Source organism: Phoxinus phoxinus, assembly GCF_949152265.1.
Source record: "Phoxinus phoxinus genome assembly, chromosome: 7".
NCBI classification, from domain to species: domain Eukaryota; kingdom Metazoa; phylum Chordata; class Actinopteri; order Cypriniformes; family Leuciscidae; genus Phoxinus; species Phoxinus phoxinus.
This window is the reverse complement of record NC_136882.1, coordinates 28,195,681-28,221,016: the sequence shown is the minus strand read 5'-3', so window position 1 is coordinate 28,221,016 and position 25,336 is coordinate 28,195,681. Positions and strand designations below refer to the sequence as shown.

Below are 25,336 nucleotides of genomic sequence, written 5' to 3'. Positions count from 1 at the left end.
TGCTTTTATGATGTGCATCAATGCTTTGCCAATATTGTTCTTACAAAAGTAAGGACAGTAAAGTTATTTGAATGTGAATTGAAAATTGAGATAAAGATGTCTTCACTCTTTAAATCCCTTCTCAGATATTTTCGTTAATACATGAACATAATGTACATTCCCTATATTGACGTATTTCCAGGCTAGTAAGTGAATAAGAGGTTTCCAAAAGCCAACTTGCTCATAAATATTTAATCACAAACAAAATCAAAGAAATTTTGCTAAAACTCATTTATAAATATTACCCATGTAATAATTATTTTGTGAACAGATTTATTTGTGATATTGATACATTTTGTGGTCTACATGATGAAACATTTTATCATTTATTTTGGAGTTGTCCTCATTCAGTTTGTTTTTGGTCAGATTTCTGTTCCTTTATTAAGGCTCATATCATTAAACTGCTTTAAAAATGTGTTATTTGTTTTTTTCTATTACGACAAATCTTTTCATATGGAATATTACTTAATTAATCTGCTTCTTCTGTTAGCTAAATGTAGTATTCATAAATGTAAATAAGGAGGAAACAAGCCTTTGTATTGGGTTTGAAAAATAAGCAAAGTGTGTTTCAATCTGTAAACATTTCCCCATTTTTGTTTAACTTTTAAGTTTGTCACTTTCTTTGTGTCTTTTTTTATTTGTTTACTCAGTGTACCCCCCTGACTGTAGTTGTAATTCTTTACAATCAATAATAATAAATAAATAAAAAAGGTTTCCAAAAGCTGCTTAATTGGTTTAACTAACCTTACACCACCTTACTAACATATTAAGAAACTGTCAGTTTGACAGACAAACTCTGAGACGCCTGGTCGTCATTTTGGCTCAAACCGTCGTGCTAGGTTATGCAGGAATTCCGGAATACAAAAGTCCTGCCGGAGCCATTATGGCGTGAGGCAATCCAGTTTCATAACCTTGAGTGGGAGGAGTTTGGGTTTTCTGGAAGCTGCCTGGGAGCAGCAGAGCTGTTGGAGTTATGAGTGGGAACTAGAGCAACGGCAGCCAGCGTGAGCGAGCAAGGGAAAAGCCTGGCGCGTTTCACAGAAGCCCTGCGCGTGGGTACAATGAGTAGAATCAGCTGAACTGCGTACTTTAATAACAACCAACATTTGTATCCCAGAAACAGTGCGCGATTCTTCTTTTTTTTGGATCGACAGAGTCGAGTTAGTTAGTTTAGCGTTTAGACGACTTAACTCACTTGGTTCTGTGACTTCAACAGCGATTATTGTGGAGTTGTTTTTAACGCTTGAATTACCTCAGCCTCGAGTGGCGGGATTAAGGGGGCCGAGAGAGAGGGAGGAGAAGGTGGGGCAGAGTGAGTCAATCGGACCGAGCGCTCACTACTGTCCGCCCGCCCGCTTCAACCGAACCACCAACGGATATTTTTTCTCTCCAAAACCGACAGGAATCAATCTTTTTTTTGTTCATCCGAATTTGGAGAGCGATAACATCGGCTGTCAGCGTTCCCTTTCGCCGCTTATTCCAGGTAGCAGCTACTCTGAAGTGTCTACGCTGTAATCCTCTGATATTTACCGTTTGGACGGATTTTTTTTTGGAGGGGAGTGTAAATTCCCCGGTCTTGTTGGACCATGGCCGACGACGACGTGCTCTTTGAAGATGTTTACGAGCTGTGCGAGGTCATTGGCAAGTAAGTGTCACGGTTTGATTACTTTGATAATGACACACGGGCAAATGTCCATCTGTAACTCGAGCTGCGTCTTTTGCATTTAGTGTCGAGTGTCATAGATGTCACTGCATTTTAGACTTGTGGTGCAGTGCTGCTGTTGAACACATGACAATTACATTCAGTCGTAACTCTTCAAAACTGCATGTCTGAAGCAAGAGGAATGGGAGTGGCGTGTGAGAGATGAGAGAAGTCTGTACTTCGAGCATTCATGCAGGTAGATGCAGCTATTCACAACTAGAGCGCAAGACAAGCGGTTTTACATTGCCCCCTTAATTGCTTTCAAACAGTGATGATTTCTGCTAGGGACCATGATAAATAAACCGACTCATTCATTTTGTCAGGGAGGTCAATGTGTCACCTGTGGTTTCAGGTGTTATCTAGAAAATATTATTAAGTGTGTGCTTGCAGTCATGTTAGTTTGTGGGTATGTTATTGGTATTCATTGGTAATGGTCACTGCATTTTACATTCAGTGGTCAGTGTTAGATGTCATTTGAGTTCTGGCTATTATAATTAGTTCAGTTGTTAAATTTGATTTCAATATAAGGTCATAAAGGCCTAAAATGGACATGAATGCCCTGAGATTGTCTCCTACATAGATGGACGATACTGCTTTTTGTATGACCGATAAGATCTCTATTATTTTTGTTTCCGATTAATATTATGCTGAATCGATTTTATTTTATTTCTACTATTTGACACAACTACTAAATGATCATTATACATCAAAAAGAATATTCTTTGAGTATTATTATTATTAAAAATATTATATAGCCTGTTTAATATAACCTATTTAGCCTAATTATTGTGATTTAGTTTTACCACCTAAAAGGTCACAATTACTTGGTGAATTTTCTTATAGGTAACAATATTTTTAGTGGCACCTCATTAAACAACATTTAAGGTCAGCCATAGCAAGAGTAGTACAGTTGTAGACTGGCTTGAAGTAATAAGAATTGAACCTTTTTGGGAAAAAAGCTATAGCGATCTAACACCATAGAGATTAAAGTTGTTTCTGATTTAATGCTTTGTTAAGCCACATTACGAGTTTGGTGACTTTTTGCTGTGATGAAGGGCACCGCTCTCACATGTATCAGCAGGCTTGGAGCCTTTCATGTTAAACTGAAACACAGTTTACCATTTTCAGATTGCAGTTTGTTGTGTTCATGAGAAGAATTGTATTGTTGACTACTTTTTTTTGAAAATTGTTGTGTTCCGACCCTATAGGTTTTTCCATTTTCTTTTGGATTATCACAAAAAACAAACTCTGTGATTAACAAAACTTTATGATTTAAACCCCCCCACATCAAGATAATTTTCACAGATAAACACAACAATGAATTTTGAAGCCTAAAGGCAGTCACCCGAAGTAAAAAGCTAAAGGTAGGCTATAAACGACGAACTAAACCACGGTCCCACGAATTCAACGTCACCATCACTAAGCTTCAGACAACTCTTTCAGTTTATTATCTAAAAAAAGCATTTTCTCAGAAAGTTTGAGGTCGAATAGTTTATAAGAGCACACTAGCATAACAAGGCTGTAAAAGTGTATTGAGTTTACTTTACCTGTTCAGTGTGATGATGTTTAATATCCTCGACAGCCTCTCTAGTCCTGTTCAGCCACTTGTTAGCAACTGCATTTTTAAGATATATAACGGCTTAAAAAAAATGGGGTAATACTGATGTATTAGGTCGTAGAATAAAACGCAAAAGCATCTTCAGTTAACCAGAGATCTTATCCATTCAACCAAAAACCCATTAAAAACCCCATTGACTTTGGGACGATGAAACTGGAAGCGTTTTAATGCTAACTTGTTTCTGTATTTTGGCCTTCTAATTTAAATCATACCTGCACCAGTCTGTATGAGAATGGAAGTGAATGAGTAATGGATGAAGTTTATTACTCTTGCGTCGTGTGTTTCTTTGCTTCCTAAATCTCGTCAGATACCATAGTTGTACAGGATGAAACATTTACTTATTGTTTTGACTGTTATGAGATCTCATATTTTTTTTGTTATATAACCAGGTTTTTCTCCAGCTGTCACTGTTGTGAAAGTGTTTGCCTGAGTTTCAATGTAAAGACAATAGTGGATGTAAAATTCTAATACCATGTAATTAGAGCTCCCAACATGCACTCTGACTGGTACTCTGAGTTTGTAATTAGAAGCAGTTCGGTACATGTATCTGTCTCATAATAACAAAACAACATATAGTTAGCATGTGCGCAGTGGTGGATTTTTTACCTAACAAACTATGTTTAGGGGCACATTATAAATGTGGGGTAGAAATATTCAGCCAAGCAAAATAAGCCAATGCAAAAGATGGAAAGTCTGTTGATGTCCGTTTCCATTATATGTCTACAGGAAGATATTTCCCTTTCCCTTGTTTTTTTATAAAAAATAATAATATTTTTTAGGGCTGTCAAAAGATTAATCGTGATTAATCACATCCAAAATAAAAGTTTGTGTTTACATAATATATGTGTGTATACTGTGTAGAATTATTATGTATAAATAAATACACACACATTCATATATATATTTAAGGATTAATTGCATTTATATACTGTATATACATTTATATAATTTATATTATATATAAATATAACCAATTTTTCTTAAATATATTCATGATTGTGTGTGTTTTTATATATAAATAATTATACACAGTACACACACATATATTATGTAAACACAAACTTTTATTTTGGATGCGATTAATCTTTTGACAGCCCTAATATTTTTGTTTACAAATTTACTTTATTTTGTTCCATCATAGATAAATTAAATTTATTTCAGAATTATACACACACACACGCACACACTTTTTGTCTGTCTGTGTGGCTTGTCGCTGTTCTGTGCCCACCCTGAGGCCTCACGGTTGTGTTTGGAGGTAAAGAGGATGCTGTCCATTAAGCAGATACACTCCCACTGACACTGCTTCTCTCCCTAGGCCAAGTTCTGTGAGCTCAATAAGAGATGTGGTGTGTGGGTGTGCGTGCTGTGTGTATGTCTGTTATTATAAACGGCACAGAAAGAATGCTAATATAGCACAGGACAAAGGGTCAGAATAGCTGACCAAGCCACCCTGCAGTGCCATATTTCACTGTTACATTGTGTCTGGCCTCTCGGTCTGTTTGTAAAACACTTAAAACTGCTGTCCTCCAAGCTGCCATTAATAATGTGTTATAAAAAAAAACATACCAGACATATTTATGTTTGTTTTTTGCACTCTCATGTTCAGGACAGATGTTTTGTGGAATAAAAACTGGTAATCTATTCATTGTTTGAGTCTCACACAGCCATGGCAGATGGCTTTGCAAACTATTAGGCACGGGCACTAGTAGTATGCCAAAGCCCAGAGCTGGATTTTGGCTGAACTGTGAACGATGGAGCTGAAATCGTGGCTGAATTTGGCTCCTATATGTTGTTATTAGTCATATACAGTATGCTACTTCCAAGGGCTTTAAGTCCAGAGTGATTGTGTTGTTTAGGCACTAATGCTATAGTAGTCTCAGCCAGAGTGATCTAGCAGTCTGATTGAGCTTTGCTGATGCATGAAACCGTCAGCCAGCAGCCCGAACAAGAGTTTCAGTCCACAACTTGCTGCACAGCAGATTTAGCTCTGGCAGTGCAGTCTAGCAAAACACAATCAAAGTGTTTAAAATCTCAAATCCAAACATTCAAGTGTTATAGAGACCGGGAGCGTTTTCATACACCCTGGTAATGTAATATAACATATTTGTGCTCCAGAAACCTGCTCATAAAGCCCTCTTTTGTCCACAGAGAGCCGCAGATAACTCATGGCCTCCTGCAGGTTAGTCACCAGTGTGCACAAATCAAACCTTCCTCCAGCCTTTTAAAACCCCCAGGATTCTGGGTCCTGTTGTGAAAGCATCATGCACTAGCAGTGACTGACCTTCATTTATCCCCACCTGCAGAAGAAAAATGTTGTTAATAAAGACAAGCACCCGCTACACTTCACCTCAACCCCTCAAAACATGTGTTAACATGTTCATTAACAGCGTGCTTATCATGTTGTTTAATAGTGTTTTTTGATGATTGTATGAGGGGGTGGTAATGAGGTTAGTAATAGTGTGTCACTGTCTTTGATTCGAGGCTGACTGACACACTGACCCAGATGAGAGGGCAATATCGCCTTGCTTGAGCATCTAGCTTTGAGCGAAAGGTGCGGGAGTGTGATTAAGTTTGACAGTGTTGTGACTTTCCTCCGCTTTGTGCTGTTATGAGTTGAGTTTTGTCAATCTGTGCCGAGGTTGTAGCGGACAACTGGTTGTTATTAATATTTTGAAGGCAGTGTCACTCAGGTTGTACCAAATTACTTTAATTTAATTCAGATCCTATCCTGTGTAAAATTGAACATGAACTGAGAAAGTTTCCTCTGCATTTCATCATATTCCTTCTTCCAGCACTTTTTCATGTATTTGATTTTATTTATTGATGTATGTGATCACTCACGCTCGGTTGCCACTTTCTGCCATCATCAGTGCGTTTGGTGTTATATTGGTGTTCTTTTGGAGGTCACAGGAAGTGAATTTGGCTTTTGGTATATCAGCTAAATAGATTAAAACAAGTTGTGGTAACCTTCACAGAAGTTGTAGTTCCTTCTTATAAGTATTTTGGAATAATTATGTATATGCATCAGCGATCTGTCATACCACTTTAAGCCAAAATTCTGGCATTTCGTTTTTGAAATTTATTTATTTGATTAAAAGTTGTGAAACGTTCGCCGGTTCCCGCCGCCTCCTTCCTGTAACAACGAACTGTTGAAACCGTTACAGAGACAAGTAACAAAGCACAAAGCTGCGATTATTGCATGGCAGGCAGTGAGGCGCGCTACAAATAATGTTCAGTTTTGTTCACACATCAACTGGATTGATTGATTATAGATTTTTGGGATTCAAGAACCAAATCGAAGTTGTTTGTAATAAATTCTCCTGTGTCTCTAAACTGTTCTGATGCCAGCAGGGTTGAGCCCTTATCCTAGAACGTCATGTTCTTCTAAGCCTTAATGTTCTCTGCCTCACTGAGAAGACAACGGGCCCTCTTTTCTGTTTAAGAGATGCTGCATAGAGCCAAATGACACTGACAGTCCTTTTCAGGTCACTAACTCTGCTACCTTATTAAAGCCAGAAGCAGATGCTGTTTGATTGCTTTCTCACTGTTCATGGACTTTAAAAATGCCCTCTGTGTAAAAAAAAAAAGTGCCTTTTGAGTTGATAGATGGGCAGCAGACATGCTAATAATTTTTCACTTCCTGTGAAGGCTAATGCTTTGGCAATTGGCAGAGACAAAATGTGCTTCCCCTCCTTAACTTCCTCTGCTCAACTGATGCTGCCCAGTGAGGTACTAAGAAGACCATGAGGTAGGCAGACAGTGCTCTTCCTTCTCTTCTGCAGACTGCATGCTGCCTATTACCCATGTGAAAAACACATTCATCAGCCTGGTCACAGTGAATGTTTATGTGGATGATCAAAGCATGAAAACTCTTAGAAATTTTCTTAGTTTCAACGGCTTGAATTTTGCCGCCGGATTGCGTGTAATTTTAATCACTCAGTTCATTACTCAGGTGCTGTGTGACAGGCTGTTGGTGTGCGCACGCTTCTGGTCTATGCTTTTAAAGGGATGTTTTACTTTAAAAGGAAAATTCTATATTTTGAATTCTAAAGATATTTTGAAGAATGTCAGTAACCAAACAGTTAACTGGTCCCATTGACTTCCATAGTATTTTTTTTTCCTACTATGGAAGTCAATGGGACCAGTTAACTGTTTGGTTACTGACATTCTTCAAAATATCTTCCTTTGTGTTCAGCAGAAGAAAGAAATTCATACAGGTTTGAAACAACTTGAGGGTGAGTATATGATGACAGAATTTTCATTTTAAAGTGAACTATCCCTTTAAAAAAGCGTATGTCAGTCAGAACAGCGTGCAAATAAAAAGTTACCTTGCAAAACGCATGCAATTGATAAACTTTAGTTATGGCGAAGAACTGCAATGTCACGTGTGTGTAACCCCTACCGCTGCATTGCTCAATGTGATGTGAATATACGTGGCATTGTACAGTATTTTGGGATGGGGGCGCCTTGCCAGAACTGCAACTGCACTGTAGTAATATACTACAATCTCTCTTCAAAGCAGATCATGGAGACATTTTAATCATACATGATGTAAAATTATGATATTGCACATCCCTAGATTAAAGTATAGTATAGTATTGTGTAGTTAAAATATTTTACAGCGATTAAGGTTAATTATGAGCATAAACACATTAACATGAATTATAATAATCTGTTTACAGAACTCTTAACTTACTTGCATTGTTCGTGAGCATGTACATGTAGCCACTGATGTTAAAAATGTCTTCAGATATAGTTTGCACAGTAACCAATTATTTATACATCTCTTGTAATTGTGTGCCTGTACTCATAACATTTCATTGTATTTATTTTTTGCTCTTGCTTTGTTTTAATTGGCCTTAGAAAGACCTTATGATCTGTGTTGTGAACTTGGCTTTCACATCCCTTTATTTGATTTTAGTAATCTCCAGCTGGTAAGACAAAGCCACTGTCTCTCTCTCTAGGTCTGTTTTGGTTTTAGACTCATTCTTTCACCCTGTCAATTACTTCTGTCTAGTCTACTCTACTGCCCCTGAAACTGCTCTCTGATAGATCCCTGCCCTTAACTCAGTTTGGATGCTACTCGCAACATTTGCCTTATTGACTCTCCACAGATGGCCCAAACTGACCCACTGGTTTTGCTGAGGCAGACACTACCATTTCCCGCTTTTATAAACGTCTTTTCCTTTTTTCCCTTTCCCTCTTTCATGGTGGGCCTTTTGAACAGAAGTCATTTCCTGCTGCATTGCCAAGATACACAGCAGCCTTGGTCTGCAGCTCAAAATCGGCTGGCTTAAATTTAACTATATTTCCTAGGTAACCACTCAGCACTATTTTTAGTGCAGCGGTGAGTCAGAGGCGAAGTGCATACAGTAGTCCCTGACCTGAAGTGGTGCTTGCTTTGATCAGGTATCGCACAATGACAAACCAATGTGAAACGTGTCAACTGCAGGGCATCTATAATGGGAACTGTTCTTTAAGAGGGTAACCCTCGATGTTCGCACATTATACGGAAAGTGAAAGTGCTGTGGTCTTTGTCCTGTATATGTGTATGAATGAATCATATTATGACAGTTACAACTGCTTTGTGGACTATGATAAGAGAAAGCACAATCATTCTGTGCCCTTTGGCCAGCCACGGGCCAGAGGAAGTTACCAATATCACAATGTAGTGTAGAGTGCGGATCGGGCCGAATTTTTCAGTCCAAGCCCGGCCCGCGTCCGACAGAGCAGTAACCGAACCCGACCCGAGCCCGACAGGCATAAAGATATTTATGTTCGAGCCCGACCCGAGACCGGCAGTTAAAGGGATAGTTCACTTTAAAATTTTAATTCTGTCATCATTTACTCACCCTCAAGTTGTTTCAAACCTGTATTAATTTATTTCTTCTGCTGAACACAAAGAAAGATATTTTGAAGAATGTCAGTAACCAAACAGTAGTCTGTACCCATTGACTTCCATAGTATTTTTTTTTCCTACTATGGAAGTCAATGGGTACAGTCTACTGTTTGGTTACTGACATTCTTCAAAATATCTTTCTTTGTGTTCAGCAGAAGAAATAAATTAATACAGGTTTGAAACAACTTGAGGGTGAGTAAATGATGACAGAATTTTAATTTTAAAGTGAACTATCCCTTTAAAATCCCATTTTTTTCTCATACTAATGACAATTGTACGTTTGTTTGTGTGGAAAGCCCGCTTTTATTAAGCAACTGTAGGAAGGCAATCGGAAATGTCAACAGGACAAGCGCATCAGCGCGCGGAGCAACAAGCGCTCTTAACACCTGGCGCGCACACATTATGCACGCGTTTCGTTGTCACTGCTACATAAACAAATGTCAGCACAGGAACACGGATGTTATGGTAATATTTTACATGTATTTTAATCACAAAAACTAACGTTTGCATCAAGTGAAAGCATCAGGCACATCGGCTACCTACATAATAAGCTGTTTTAAATTTAAAATGTTCAATGCCTTATCGCACTGATGTGACCGAGCCCGACCCGAACCCGAACATCATTTCTAAATATCTGTCCGAACCCGGCCCGGCCTGTCGGGTACCGGCGGGTCCCGTCGGGCTCGGGTCGGGTATCCATCCTCTAATGTAGTGTTTAATGTTAAACCAACATGATGTGAAATTAGGGCTGCATGATTAATCGTATTTTAATCGCGATATCTGTCTCTCGATTAATTTTAAATAATCGTCACGATAATTGCCTACTCATTATTTATCCTGAAAATGCCTTTTTTAGTTGTTGACATTTGCGTCAAGTCAACACTAATGTTGATTTTTGTAGTTGCCAGATATAAAATAGCTTAAATCCCCCCAAAAGAGCTTTTCTCTTACATGTTCTGCCTGGTGTTTTACTTAATCTATGCAATCTGGCAACCCTGCACACGCTCGCCCTACGCTGAGGAAAAAGCACTGATGATCTGAAAACAAACATGGACTGGAGTTTAGGGATCTCCATAGCGATATTCTGCTTACATGAAATGGTCATACAGCCAGTCTGTTACCTCACAAACCACTTGTGCTGTTTGTGAGATTAAATCTGCCAATCAAACCTTCAGCGATTTATTTGGGAAAAATCAAAACATGGATCTCCACCTTATTGTTTGGGATTATGTTTGCAGAATTAAATGAACAATAATTTGGAATTATTGGAAATAGTGAGGAATTTCACTGTTCTATCATCTGAAGTTTAAGGTTTTACCTGTTTTCGTGATGTGAATCAGTTGAAAACGACAGCCACTGACAGTTTTCAGTGTCTATCAACAAGTAGGCTATCGTTCTTTGGAGTATGAATTTGCTGAACGATCTGGATCAGCCTTTGCGATTACATAATTTCATTAGCCAAATTGGTTTAAGTGCGATTTCATGTAAATTGCGATTAATCGTGCGGCGTAGGGCGTTATTTACCTTTATTAAGGCCCTTTTTTAACCTTATTACGTGTATGCATTGTCTTTCATGTCAAATTCTTACATTTGTTCAATACATTGACATTAAATAAAAGACACTGCTGCTACCAATCTAATTAACATTGCAAAATTACAACTGTAATTGTAAAACAAATAAAAAATAATTGAATATACAAATGAGAAATGTTTAGAAAAAATGCAATGATACTTTTAAACAAATTAAACCGTCAGTAGGTGGTGGTAAGTCACTAAATGAGTCATTGAGTCATTCATTCAACCGTAAAACGTAAAAAAATATGTAAAAATTCAGTTACAAAACAGCTGAGTGTTGCTTTGCTTTTAGTTATTTTTTGTCACTGAAGTTTTAATCTACTTGTCCCGTCGGGCAAGTAAAATTCTCTTTCGCTTGCCCCTTCAAAGAAATCCACTTGTCCCGGACAAGTGTTAATGTCGAGCCCTGCCCTTGAGCATGGTAAAATCACTGTAATACACAGCCTCTCGTAGCTTTAAGAGATCATGGCTTACTCATAATTATGGCATTCATATAGCTTGAACAAAAGCTTTCAGGCACTGGCTTAAGCTCAGATTGCCATTGTCTTTTGTACGTTAGTGACTATCAATTCCATATGGAGGAGATCCCATCATTCCCCATTACTCTTTTCTCTCTCCCATCTGTACTTATGTCTGTCTTTCCTTTATCTCTCCTTGTCCTCTTTTCCTCCCTTCAGGCCACTTGTCTCACAGTCTTCTTTCTCTTACACTATATTCCATTTTCGTCATGCCTGCACCTCCCTAAGTGTTTCTTGATCACATGATGTGCGTCTGGTCTGTACCCCAGCCCCATCCATCTCTATCAATTTTGTGTGGTGTAAGCACACTTTGCTAGCACTTAAACTGATCGTAGTTATTTCATAGGCTGTTAAACACCAGATGATACAGAAGATGCACATTCGTATTACTCGTATTACCCCCCCCCGTGTTCTGTGTTTTCTTTGCTCTGATTGGGTGCCTAAAAGTATTCCCGAAATTGCTTCCAAACAGATGACTCAACTTTAAAGTTTGTAGTTCCATATTGGAGTGAATTAGTTTTTCCTCTCCTGTGTCCTATCTTCAAGGACAGCTTGCTCAGACTTCATGATAATTGTGAAGTACTGATGCCATGTGATGATAAACAGCTCTGTCTGACAATGAAGAATGTGACTTCAGTTTGGTAAAGAGCGGAATGAAAAATTCAGTCTGCTAGAGAATGCTTCTCTGAACTCTGAAAGTCAGATAAAGGATATTTGAACTGACATTAAGTTATGTGTATTTTGTCTTTCTGTGATTTTGTTTAGAATAGGCTACTTGTTACTAGGGCTGAACGATATGGACAAAATTTCATATCTCGATTTTCATGCCAGATATCTCGATATCGATACAATACGATATGACTACGGGGTTCGGTGAAAACCAAGTATTTCTCAGAAAAATAAAAAGATCATAATACAAAAAAATGTGGAAAGTATAGTTTTATTTTTAAGAACAAGTTATAATTCGACACGTTTTATTCATATCAGATACACATTGTGTAAGTAACTTCAGTGTTTACTCTATTCTATTCCCAGTTCACCAGCCACTTACTTTTAAGTATTTCGGGAGAAGTGGATGAATTCACGTGTTGTAAACATAGAGATTGTAAATCCAACAGATCCGATTCTCTGAACTGCGTCTGCGGCACAAACTAACACGGCGGCGCCCATCGCGCATACAGCTCAACTAACGCGATCGTTATAAAGGTGTTTAAACAACAATATACTTCCACTTGCATGTATTTGACAATCGGAACATCAGATATTTCATGCCATAGCTAACACATTTGTGAATATTCTGAATAAAAAAGGAAAAATGTCATAAAAGCAGATCATCATTCATTCAGCGCTGTTGCTGCTGCGGTGTGTCACGTGACAAGCAATGACGCGTCACCATGGAAACGCCGCCCCCCCTCTCACAATATAGTTTCCACGTCCCTGGTAGTGTGTGCGCGCTGGCTTTAGCTGTGCATTCAAAGGCACTCGTAAAACTGGTGTTTGTTGTGACTGCCAGAGTTGTATGCAGGGTGAGCGCGGAGAGGGGGAATCTATATCGTCGATATCGTTGCTTTTTTCGATAGTAATATCTTGAAAGTTCATATCGAGATATAGATACGATAACGATATATCGTTCAGCCCTACTTGTTACTTGCATATTTTAGATAATTTGTGTAAAAATAATGTTACAAAACATTCTGTAAAATGTTGTACAGTAATTGTGAATGCCCTTATCTCCTGCTGTGAGACTGCTGTTTAGACAACTGTACTATTTAGAAAAAATACCAAAGTTTTTTGTTTGTTTTGAATGACTATTTAAAATTGATATCTCTCTGTCAGCACATCCATCTGACCGCTTTGATCACTCAGGGGGTTTTGTTACACAATCTTGTTATTTTTGGGTTGTTTTGACTGGTTTGCAGGATGTTAACTCAAGCAAACATGAGCAGTGCATTATGGTAACATAAACATATTTAAATTACTAATTTTTAAATACAGTAATATTATAAATGTTGAACCATAAATGTGCTGTATGGTGGTCTAGATTAAAATGAATGGCATGTTATTCCCTGACAGATAGGATGAAGTTTTATGCGATTTAATTTCTGTGACGTTTCATACATTCTCCTGTTGAATAGTGCATTTATTGTAGGAACTGTTGTACCACTCTTGTACCTCACACTGTTGTGTAATTAATGTATAAATCTTCATTTTGTTGGTTTCCACAAAATGTACAATTCACACTTGATGTCAGAGTTGATCTCTTGTGTTTGAAGAGCATCACAGTCCAGTCCTGTAAGTTCAGTGATGTTTCATTTTTGTTCTAAAAAAGTTAATTTTTTATATATAGCCGTTCTGGAGAAAACCGTGATGTCATCGTCAGGGTGGGAAATTAGCACCCACCAGCCAATGGCGGGTACTTTTTCAAAGTGCGGGTGACCTTGCCTTGTATACCAGCCACAGTGGCGGTTGGATTGTAAAACATATTTTTATTGGTTACTACTTAAAACATTCCTTGTAATGGATTGGACAGCTTTTGTCCAATAATGCTGTTGCTAAGTAACAATAATGCACTTTTGTCGAATGCACTCATTTGATTGGTTTTCAGCGCGGTGTGTCACTGACACAGCGCTAGTCCGTGCAGTAGTATGTTCCTGCACAACCAGAGGCTGCAGTTTCAGGACCCAGGTGGTTTAGTTTGTACAGAGTATCAAGATCCACCAATAATCTTAAGTCTTGTTAGAAAACAAACAAAATGTAGCCTATTCTTGGGACCTTATGTTAATTCTTTTAACAAATAAGATTGAATAGAAAAGCTCCTGCAGCAGGTAGCATCAAGCTACATGACACAATTTAAAAGATTAATATTACACTTTTACTTAAAGCTCACTTTAAACCACTATCGAGTATTTGTATTTATATTCCGGTCGCGGTTTAAAATGTTTTTTTTAAGTAAAAAATAGATGTTGAAATATGTTAGGCTATATTTAGCATTTTATATGCAGCTAATGGCTACACCTTGCTTAGCATGTAGGCTATACTGTAAACATTCTTTATTCATATGAAAATACCCCAAATCGCACGAAAATTACACCACATATACTCAAAATTGTGCATTTATTAGTGTCTTGTTTCAGGTGAAGATGTGTATTTAGCTTTATCACAGAGGTCAGAATGAGGAAGTGTACACAGGACCGCGTCATGCAGAAGGGCAGGATTATGGTCACGTGAACCATGTGAGATGATTGACAGCTGTACAGTGAATGAGAGAGCGCTGAGATCATAACTGACGCAAATCAGGAAGAGGAGAGACAGAGCTCGCTGTGTTCGCTGTTTGAGCTCTTCCGATCGCGTAATTGACCATTCGCAAAGACCCACCCCCTTTAGTTACTGTTACTATGTCTGACAAGCTACACCGCTCTCACTCTACACACCATGTTCTCATGCAGTGAAAAATACATTGCATAGAGGACACTGACAACGCGCTGACAGACAGGACAGAGCAGGTTACTTTTAATACGAAACAAAGTCTCAACTTTCATATTTGGTCATTTTTAAAAGAAATTTAAACGATAAATACCGTTTTGTGGCTCTTTAATGTGTCTGACAGATCACTGTAGACTCGGAGCCTCAGTTAAAGCTGCTCGTGAACTGATCATCTCTTCCTTCTAGTTAATTTATAGCATCAAATAAACATGAATGAAATGAAGGCGGCTGCTTGGGCGCTCTAGTAATTAAAAAAATAATAATTCTTACTACAACCTTTTTACATTATTGCAGTAATACTTTTTCTTAATTCATACTGACAGTAAAATCTATTCAGCTGTGAAGTCTTTCACTACTTTTGTGAACCATATTTTCATGGTGCATAATTAGACTGAGCGGATGGAGAGCTGCTTGCAATCTGCCTGGATGCAAGAAATTCAGAGACAAATAGCCCTGCGACACTCCCCTCTGCCAACAAATCATGCTCTCGCTTGGCTAACCCCTTCCTATTATCATTCCTCTATAATATATCCCTCTTCTCATTCATCTTTCACAAATCCAAATTTTTCTCCTCTTCCTCTCCTTCTTGCATCTTCCTTTTTTCTGAACAAGACTGCTTGATTGTATAGTTTTACTGTCGATCTCAGTCCCTGCTGCACATGTTCCCATATTGCATCTTTCGATCATGTTGATGATTTTCATCTTGTTGTTTATTGTTGTTTCTCTCTCTGGACATGGACACAAAAGGCACACCGATCAGACAGTTTACACAGTTTAGTCTTTTGGCCTTCTCTTCTGTCAGCAAGCATCTCACAGCAGTAAAAATATTTCTAACCGCTCAGTTGTGCTCATTACCCACACAATGCCACTTCCTATCCCAGAGCAATGTGCTCTGCATAGGGATATTCTTTTGTCAGTGCTTCGGTTTTTCTTTAAATCACTTTCACTGGGAGCCTTACTCCTACACCTTTTTAGACTTTAGCACTCTTTCGCTCTAAAAACAAGCACTTCCTTTGTGACTTAACGAAAGAAGGTCTTCATTGTCAGAGCAACTCAGGCTTAAGGACTTTAGCTATAAAGGAAGCTAATGAATATCATGTGTATAGAGCAAAGTTCCCAGTCTGTCTCCCCAGTCCAACCTGGATTTGAAATGTCACTTCTCCTATTATGAAGATCTCTCTATTATTCCTGTCAGAGGGCCTGTTTACATCTGGTATTAAGATGCGTTTTGGTCAATTGGATCACAAGTAGCTAGTGCTGGGTATCGATTCAATTTTCAAGAATCGATTCGATTCCGATTCTCAAGATCTTGAATCGATTATCATTATTCGATTCGATTCGATCCGATCTGATCCGATCTTATATTTTTAAAATCCAAAGTTTTAACTGTTCATGAACAATCAAGTGTTTGTATTAAATAACATTCACAAACATACATTAATGTTGTACAAATGTATTGTTCACTCAATGTATTGATGTTAGATAAGGCATTAATGTTAATGAATGGTGTCTTAATGTAGTGTTACCAACTAAACAGGAGATAAAACGTGTTTTATTTGACTTGACTGTCCTTTTATTTAATCCAAAACTGCGTTCATATTTAAAAGGCCTTTTAAACTAGATACAACGAACCGCACACGATACCACTTTAGGGGCCGTTCACATATCGCGTTTTATGCGCGTGCAAATTCAGTGAGAAGCACTTCAATGCATCTCAACAGGTCATGTGACAAAAACAAGCCTGTTACGGCCTTTCCGTAACAACATGGAAAGCTCGGCCGAACAGCTGATGTGATCATAGCTGTATACAGGGCGGCTTTTTATTTCTCATCTCAATGAATATATCTAGTAGTAAAGCTAATGCAAGGGCTAGAAATCAATTAATTATTTGATGATACTTCCTATCATCATGGAGAGCGCAGTTTGCACGAGTTTGCACCGCTTTCTCCTCTCAACAAGCGCGTGCTTTCCCTTTGCGTCTGCCGTTGCTATGCAACCATGAACAGAGGCGCGCCTGGAAAACGAATTTGCACGCGCAAAAAACGCGCTATGTGAACGATTCATTCCTCCTTTCTTGTCAACAAGTGGATTCAGAGAAACCGCATTAGCAGCGCCGCCGGTCGCCGTGTCTCAGTGTGTTTATGGGGAAAATGTAGGCATGTTATTAAATCGATCCTCTGAGTTACGGATCGATCTTTAGAAATTAATATGAAAATCGATTTAGAATTGGTGAATCGATTTTTTCAACACAGCACTACAAGTAGCCAAGGTGAGAGAAAAACATTCTTCTCGACACCTGGTGCTGTTGTCCAGTTTTGACTACTTCTGTCCTGATTTCTTCAAGGGGGAGGGTCTATGGGCGGGTAAATGTATGGGCTTTTTCAGATCTGTCCATCTAATGGACAAAATAAGCTCATGCAATTTACAAATGAACGTAAAAGGAGATGACGGGAAAAAATAAGGAGAGCATCAACTTTGGTTTCCGTTCTGATAGCCGCAAGACCGTGCAGAAAGCGGTGAGTGTAAAATCTGGAATGGTGAGAGAACATTGTGCTTGGTTTATTTTCCATCTTAAAAACCAAACTAAGTTTAAATCCCATCTGGCTAGTGCGCTTCCCGTAATGTTTACACATCAGGTCAGTAGACGGAGAGTAGACGGCCTTTTGTGGCTGTTTAAAATGCATTCAACCACATGAGCATTTACACTACGAAAGAAATCAAGTCGAATACGTTTTCAACTATCTCTGGAAGTGGTTGAAAGAGGACAAGCTCAAAACATTTTAGACCCCATTTACCAGTATTTAGTGTCGTCCACTTGTGATCGGATTGACGGAAATGCTTCTTAATACCAAGTGTAAACAGGGCCCGAGACTTGAACACAGAGCATCTCAAGAAATAGACAACTCTAACCTATATTTATCTTTTCAGGGATGTCTAAAATAGACTTGTAATCACATTTACCCAATCCTAGGAAGGGAAAGGTGAGGATTACTTGAGGCAAAGACGAGCTTTCCCTAAGACTTTAAGTGAAGCTTTTGCTGAGTTGTACTCTCCAGGTGTGTTTTTCACACAGAATGTGTTCTTGCCCAAGTTGTTTTTTTAATTGTTTTTGTGTTTGAACATGCACTAGACAGGCTTCTTTGACCATTGCAAAAACGTCTTGTGCCTTGAGTGCTGCGCTTTTCAAAAAGTTTAACACGCCTGGAGGTACCTTCATTCTGCTTGTTTCCCTTGTGCTGCATTTAGCTGTTTTTAAATGTATGAATGCATATACTGTGAACGGCCCTTAAGGCTTCTTGACCACCTTTAGTAAATATGGCAGTGTGCTGAGTTAAACCCAATCAAAGCCTGCAGGGTTTATCGCCTCGACCCAAATGCACACTTATCTGGAGGCAGTCGAGTTGTGTTTAAGTCAGTGCTGGCAGGCTAGTGAATGTAGTAATTAAGTGTTTCTCATCTGGAGCTCAGCATGTCTCGACAGGTCCAGAGCACCTCCCCTCCCCCTTCTCTACTAGTTTCTCATCTCATTACGGCATACGTGTGTATTTTTGCAGTTGTTGTGCAAGTATCTTTTTTGCGTGACCGTTATAGCTGTACTGAAAGCGACAACGGCTAATTCACCTCAGATCTTGAAAATAAATGAAAGAAAGCAAGAAAGTTCATACTGCCAGTGCCAACTCAGTGTGAAAAAAACAAATTGGCACGGGATTGCAGTAGGGCTGTAATCAACCAAAGGAAATCTTGGTCGACTGAAGTCCTGAAATTTTCGACTAAAAATGACGTTAGGAAAAAAAACGTTACATTAATTAGCTGCGCACTGTGCGCAGTACTTGGTAGCCTTGTTTTCCGCCTAAATTAATTATAAATAAACATAAAAAAATAGTAGGCTATTTATATTAAATCGTTTTTTGACCTAATTATTTTGCACTGAAATGAGTCTGACACACGAGTCTGTCGGCTCTGACAGCGTTGCATCACGCGCACCTGCGCAATATCATAGCCTATGATTTCCGAAAATAGTACTGTTGTCAACTAGTGATATCATCACAAGAACTTTTGAGGAATATGCAACATAATTTAGACAATTGTTTTTATCATATGTATTATAATAACTGACAGGCAATATCATTTCAGCCGTGCAGCTCGCACAGAGTGAGGCTGAACACAGGAGCGCAGCTTCGCGGCTGAGACACGAATAGACTATTAACTTAAAGCTTTACTCTTAAACACAAAAGGCACGTCCATTATAATAAAAAATATATATTTATTAAACAAACCAGATCAAGAGCAAAAACGAAATAAAGTGCATAACTGAAAATAAAGCATGTAGGCTCAAAACTAATACAAACAGTGGGCACTGTGCATTGCGCTCCAATCATTTTTTTCCCGTTTTCTATAAAATAAAATAAAAATGCTGCCACACTGCCGATGTCTTTGTTGACATGGTAGAAGAGGACTGACTATGAATTAAACGCTCTCACAATTAAATAAATAATATTCAGCAAACCTTCTAGTAGCCTACTTTCTTCAATCTGTCTCTCTTCTCCGGTGGTTGGGCTAATCCAAAAGAAGTGAAAACAAGGGGGGTGTTCACCTGTGGAACAGGGGTGCTCTGAAAACACCCCCATTAGTAATTAGTGCTTTCCACCTGATGAAACGAACGCGGCAAAACTGATGAAACGAACGTGCCAAAAAATCGACCAATCAGAATTTTGGTCGAGCCAGAACGTATCGACCAACAATCGACTAATCGACTGGGAGATTACAGCCCTAGATTGCAGGCCTTGCGCATAATTTTACACATTCCCGCAGATTTCACGATTATAAAGCAGGAAATTCCCGCAAACATTTATGCACTTTTTCATATAGGTTGAAAGAGTAAATTGATCCACACAGATAATCAGAGCAAATCAGTCATTTGAAAACATTCTGTGAGAGGTAGCCTAATTTCACAAACAGAGTTATTGATTTAGCTGTGGCGCATCGCGTGCTCTCTTAAAATGCACAAACGGCTTCACGCTGCAAGATTTCACTCGCGTTTCCGGACATTTGACAGAATTGGGCAAGTGCTTCTGTAACAACGGTGGCAAAGATGAGGTGAGGCAAGTATCTAAATGCTAAACCTGTACAATTATATCTCCTGCTTCCTTTCCAAATTTGTGGGAACCAATCACAAACTGGCTTATCCACCTGGCGCGTTATTGGCGGGTTTAACACGATGACGATAGAGAATTGACGAATCCAATTTCTTTTTACCTCTCGACGAAGCTCATATGGCTTCTTTATTTTAAGAAGAGTGGGTGTAAATACCACTCACTTACATGGTTTTTTTTTTGCACAACCTGCTAAAATCTCTCGATGCCATTGCTGCTTCTGCAAACCGCTGATCAATGCTCCAATAAACCAACACGTTTGTTTTGCGCACGAGTTTTCGCGTCTGGATGAAGGACTATCCAATTGCGTACAGAGTCATTTGAACTATGCCCATTGATCACGCCAGTAGATATACAGAGCAGACTCCCCAGACCACTGTTCAATCTTAAAAGATTGAGCTTGGTCTGGTGATAGCCAGACTATCTAAATGCAGCAAAAGTTTACTAAAGAAAAACATAAACATAGATAATCCAACCAGGGAGCCGGAGCATAATTCTGACCAAGATTGTCAATAATTCTCTTCATTCTTAAGAATTAGAATTAAAATCTAAAATTAAAATCTCGATCAGGCAGGTGACCGTTCTGTCAACTGGCCCAAGTGTCTTTCACGCTGGCCCAGGGCCATCGGGCAGTCTTTATTGTCGAGCCATGATTTATTATTTAATTACATTACATACATGTTTTTTAAATTACATTTTTAATCACAGTAGATTTTTCTCCAAATTGTGCAGACTGACCATTACAGGCTTTTTATGTTAACTTAAAGCAAAAGCTGTGCTTATGATTTTACAGCACTTTAGCTATGTGTCTGGTCTCCATATGGAGAAGAGGGTGTAATGAGACTCCTCCGTCCTCCATCTGTTTAACACAATAGCGTGTAGGAATAAAAGGTCAGACACCAGGGCTTAATTCCTGAACGAGGCAGGAAGTGCCATGACCTCAGTACAATGAATGTCGTTTGTAGATGTGCAATAAAAAGCTGTTCACACTTTACCACAAACCATTGCTTACTAAATGCAGAAGAAAGCTAAACTGAAGGGAATGGTCCCTCTCATGTATTCGGCTCTCCTCTGAAGCTCTCTATATCAATTTCATTTGGGCCCTGTTATAGCTGGTATTAAGGTGCGTGTTGGTCTATCAAAGCACAAGTAGACAAGGAAGACACATACCTGTTTACATGTGGTGTTTTAATCCGTCCAGGGAACTACACTAACCTTTTCCACTGGTGGCACTTGCGCTACTAACTTTTTCAGTTTGGTCGCACAAATTATTTATAGTAAGCCGCTCTGGATAATAATGAAACTGTATTGCATACAGATGTGCTTTTTATTTTACTTGCCATCTTTTAAACCACATGCCGCCTTGTTTTCTTTAACATTGGTTGGGATAGATTTACTGCAATAGAAAATACAGTACACAATAATGTGCAAAATTAATTTCTTTTGGATTTCAACATGCTATGGTTGGCACAGATGGGCAGACTCCTGAACTCTTAAAATAAATATAATCAATAAAATAATATAATAATAATAGATTTTCAGCAGCTATTGACTATTTGGTATTAAAGATGAAAAAAAACCAATGCATGTCCACTTTACAATTAAGTGAAATATAACAAGCCACAAATAAGGCTATATTATAAGCTACATTGAACTTAATTATCAATTCAGATTCCTCACTTGCTCGGTTTGCTTGACGCCGAAATGCAGTGGGGAGTGCTGCTGCGTCACGGGATATGTACCTGTCTATACTTTTCGCCTGCTTCATACTGTCATTGTGAAGCTTCAATTTACATAAAGCTGCGTTTACATGGACACTTATAATCGGATTGACGGCTCAATCGGACTAAAAAAAATCTTCATGTAAACACCTTAATCGATCAGATTGTGCTCGATCTGAATGCAATTTCGATCGGATTGAAAGGGGTGGTTTATTCCTTTTGTAATGCGATCGAGAGAACATGTCAACACTTGATCGGATTGAAAACCGAAACTGAAAGGACTGCGCATATACAATGACGTATGACGCGCGGAACGAGCTGTTCTTCCTGTTGAATAAAGTGTCATATAAATGAGTGTCCCGTCATTCTAAAATTCTCATTTCACTCAGCGTCTGTGAAGTGAAGCAGGACAACGTCCCACTAATTGTTTTGGATTCTCATCCACAGACGACTGGTTTTGGCCGCGGGGAGGGGCATTTTTACTGCGTGATAAATAGGCTATAAGCAGCACGGCAAAACGGTTCAATGCTCATTGTCTCCAAATCATGACCAGAGACGGATTAATATTACGTCTGCTGTTTAAAACAAATAAAGAACCAATAGAGGAGAATAGTTATGCGCGAACAGCGGGAAACGTGTGACATATAAACGCGCACATAAACCCGATTACTTTATAAGTCGCGGGGCTGAAGCCAACTTTGTGTTGAATGCTCAGAGCACGTTATAAAACGTATTCTTAAAATACAAATTTCTGTTAAAATGCTCATAGTAAATCATAGCGTATTGCCTAAAACATAAGGTAGGTACAAAAATAATCAGTGATACATTTGCGACCCATTAAAAATTAGGGTCGCAATGGCATTTTAAAAGGTCGCATATGCGACCATTTTGGTCGCAGTGTAGTTCCCTGCCGTCTCTTTTGTCCACTTTTGACCATTTCTGTCCTGCTCTGATAGCTGCAAGACCACACCAAATGCCTTGTTTATACATGTTTATGCAATAAGTCAGGTCTTTTGTGGCTGTTCAAACATTCTTCCACATGAGTGTCGACCACACCACAAAAGCGTTTTCGACTACCTCTGGAAGTGGTTGAAAGTGGACAAGCTCAAAACATTTTAGACCCTGTCTACACCTGTATTTAGCGCTGTCGTGTCCACTTGTGATCAGGTTGACGAAATGCTTCTTAATACCTGATGTAAACAGGGCCTCGGAGACGAAATGCAAATGCAGACTCAATAAAAATTTTTTCTAAAGGGATGGGAGATGAAGTCACCACCTCATTTTTCTTTTACCGGTGCACCACATGACTGAATACAGACTTCCTCATCTGCATTATAGTATTTACATGTCTCTCAAATATTTGCAGTCTCCTCTCCCTCTGCAGATAGAGAGAAATTCTGTTTACAAATGGGATTGAGGGCAGGGAAGAGCCAGTGTGCTTCTCATTTCCAAACCACTTACTCGCTCTCTTTTTCTCTTTTATTGAGACGTAGAAAAACATGGCGTTTAGACATATCACTCGAGATGGATCTCCTGCAGTCAATGGCTTCAGGCTTTATTAACCAGCAGATGAACAGGCATAGGGTTGTCTTTGGGTTCGCTAGTCACAGAAAAACAAGGTGAGGGATGTCAACACTGGCACTTTATTATAGGAAGTTTGCTTGTGAACTTTGCTGTAAAGTTTTAGTAATTTTAATTGCTGTGGTTTTTGGCCAGCCCCATTATGTGTGGATGTCACTACTGTATTGTTTGTCTATCTTCCTAAAATAGGCAAAACATACCTTGTCAAACGGTGGTGCACAACATTACTGACAAACATCAGGTTATTTGACTCACTTTTATATGATTTTCTTAAAATCTTTTTTAGTCATGACATTAAAAACACTTGATAAAGTAGACGAAAATAGTTAAGTGCAAGATGTGTAGCTTCAAGCTGTCATAGCCTATACATTAAATTATAATTAGAAAACAATTGTGATACAATGTGGTGAATTGTTTAGTTAACAGTGTTTTTTTTTGTGTAGATAGATTCAAGTTGTAATATTATGTTTATGTTGCGTATTATATTGGATGAATCTAATTTTAATCACTCCCAGAACAGTATTGTATGGCACGTTTTGCACAGGCAAGCATACTCACATTGTAGAAATGTATTTTACAATATTAGCCAGGCTACTTGTCTTGGCTTTGGCTCAGTATTATGCAATAGTGCATATTTAAAATGAGGCTAACTTCATTTTAATATACTAGTTTTGGCGTGAGGGCAGTGTGAAATATGCTTGGGTCAGTATTTAATACTTTCAGCAACATTAACACCTTGATAACCGGCCCGCTCAGCAGTTCTCACTATCCTCTTCTGAGATCAGACAAGAAGCTCCTCTCCCGGTGGCAAAGTGATGACTTCCACAATGTGTGCTCAATCTTTGGCTAATCATTTTTCTTTGCTGCATTTTTTCCCCACATGTAGCAATAATGCAGAAACTGCTTTATCCTTTATAATCAATGGAATTTTTTTATGAGTTTCTTGGACACCAATGACCTGGTTCTGGATATATAGGCTATATAGGCTAGAGCATTTTGGCTCAGATTGGTGTTAATGGTAGCGGTGTTATTATTTTATTATTATTATTATTATTATATTTTATTTAATTATTATATTATTATTCATATTTTTATTAGAGCTGCACGATTCTGGATATATGGACAATCATTTGTTCCAAATAGAGATCACGATTGTCCCACGATCCTGAACCGACAACTAAACAAAACAACAAAGGTTGACAAAAGAGGTTTTGACAAAAATATTAATTCCTGCAATCCATTTAAAAATGTCAAATTAATTTGAATTTTTGAATTTTGTTTGTTTTATTTTGTTTGTTTTTGAACAAATCTCTTGAATTAATGATTCAATGACATCTAGTGGCTTAACAATGTAATCAATCATTATTTGAAGTGATGTAGTGTTTATATCCGAAATATAAACTTTTATCTCAGTACTTCTGTGATAATTAAAATATTTTCAACACAAAAAAGAATGATACTGTGTGGTGGAAAATAATTTTTTTAAAACTTCTTCATACCTAAACATGACTGCTCTCTCTGGGTCAGCGATAACGTGAACACAGATTTGAAATTTGTAATTTTAGTTTTGCCAAGGCTACATTTCAAATTTTTGTTTAATGTGTTTTTATCTAATATTTATATTATTTCTATGAACAAAAATGTTTTAATAGTTTTAGTAAATGATAATAACTGCTGGGTAGTGTAGATATTGAAAACATTTACGTGTAAATAAAAAAAATGTGTAAACCTGGTGATTTAGCCTACATGTTGAATGAATATTCAGACCTCACTGACATGGTTTGCTTTTCTTGGTCTTTAACTTTAACTAGGCTAACTATTTGAGCATATTTTGCTGGACTGTCCTGTTTTACTAGGGAATGGTTTTATACAGAAATGTCATTGATCAATCTCATGGATGTTTTTAGACAGGGTATCACCTTGTCATTTTTTTTTCTTTTCTATTTGAGCTAAGTTTTTTATATAGTTGTTTCGAAGTATACTATATTATTTTTCATCCACCAATTAAATTTGTCGCCACTTATCCATGAACAGGTCGTTGTGGCAG

At 38.2% G+C, this 25,336-nt stretch overlaps 1 protein-coding gene across 50 annotated transcripts in view; it reads left to right on the top strand.

Moving 5' to 3' along the window:
• The first annotated feature begins 802 nt into the window (after positions 1-802).
• The window catches only part of caska (calcium/calmodulin-dependent serine protein kinase a), a 147,984-nt gene continuing 123,450 nt past the window's right edge, over positions 803-25,336 (top strand). For 49 of the 50 annotated variants that reach the window (XM_079619122.1, XM_079619119.1, XM_079619117.1 and 46 more), the window contains exon 1: positions 930-1,684. In XM_079619122.1, coding sequence (XP_079475248.1) covers positions 1,626-1,684 — 59 coding nt within the window. In that variant the 5' untranslated portion in view covers positions 930-1,625. Of the gene's footprint in view, positions 1,685-25,336 lie in introns of all 50 variants that reach the window. The other variant, XM_079619111.1, reaches the window with a different exon arrangement.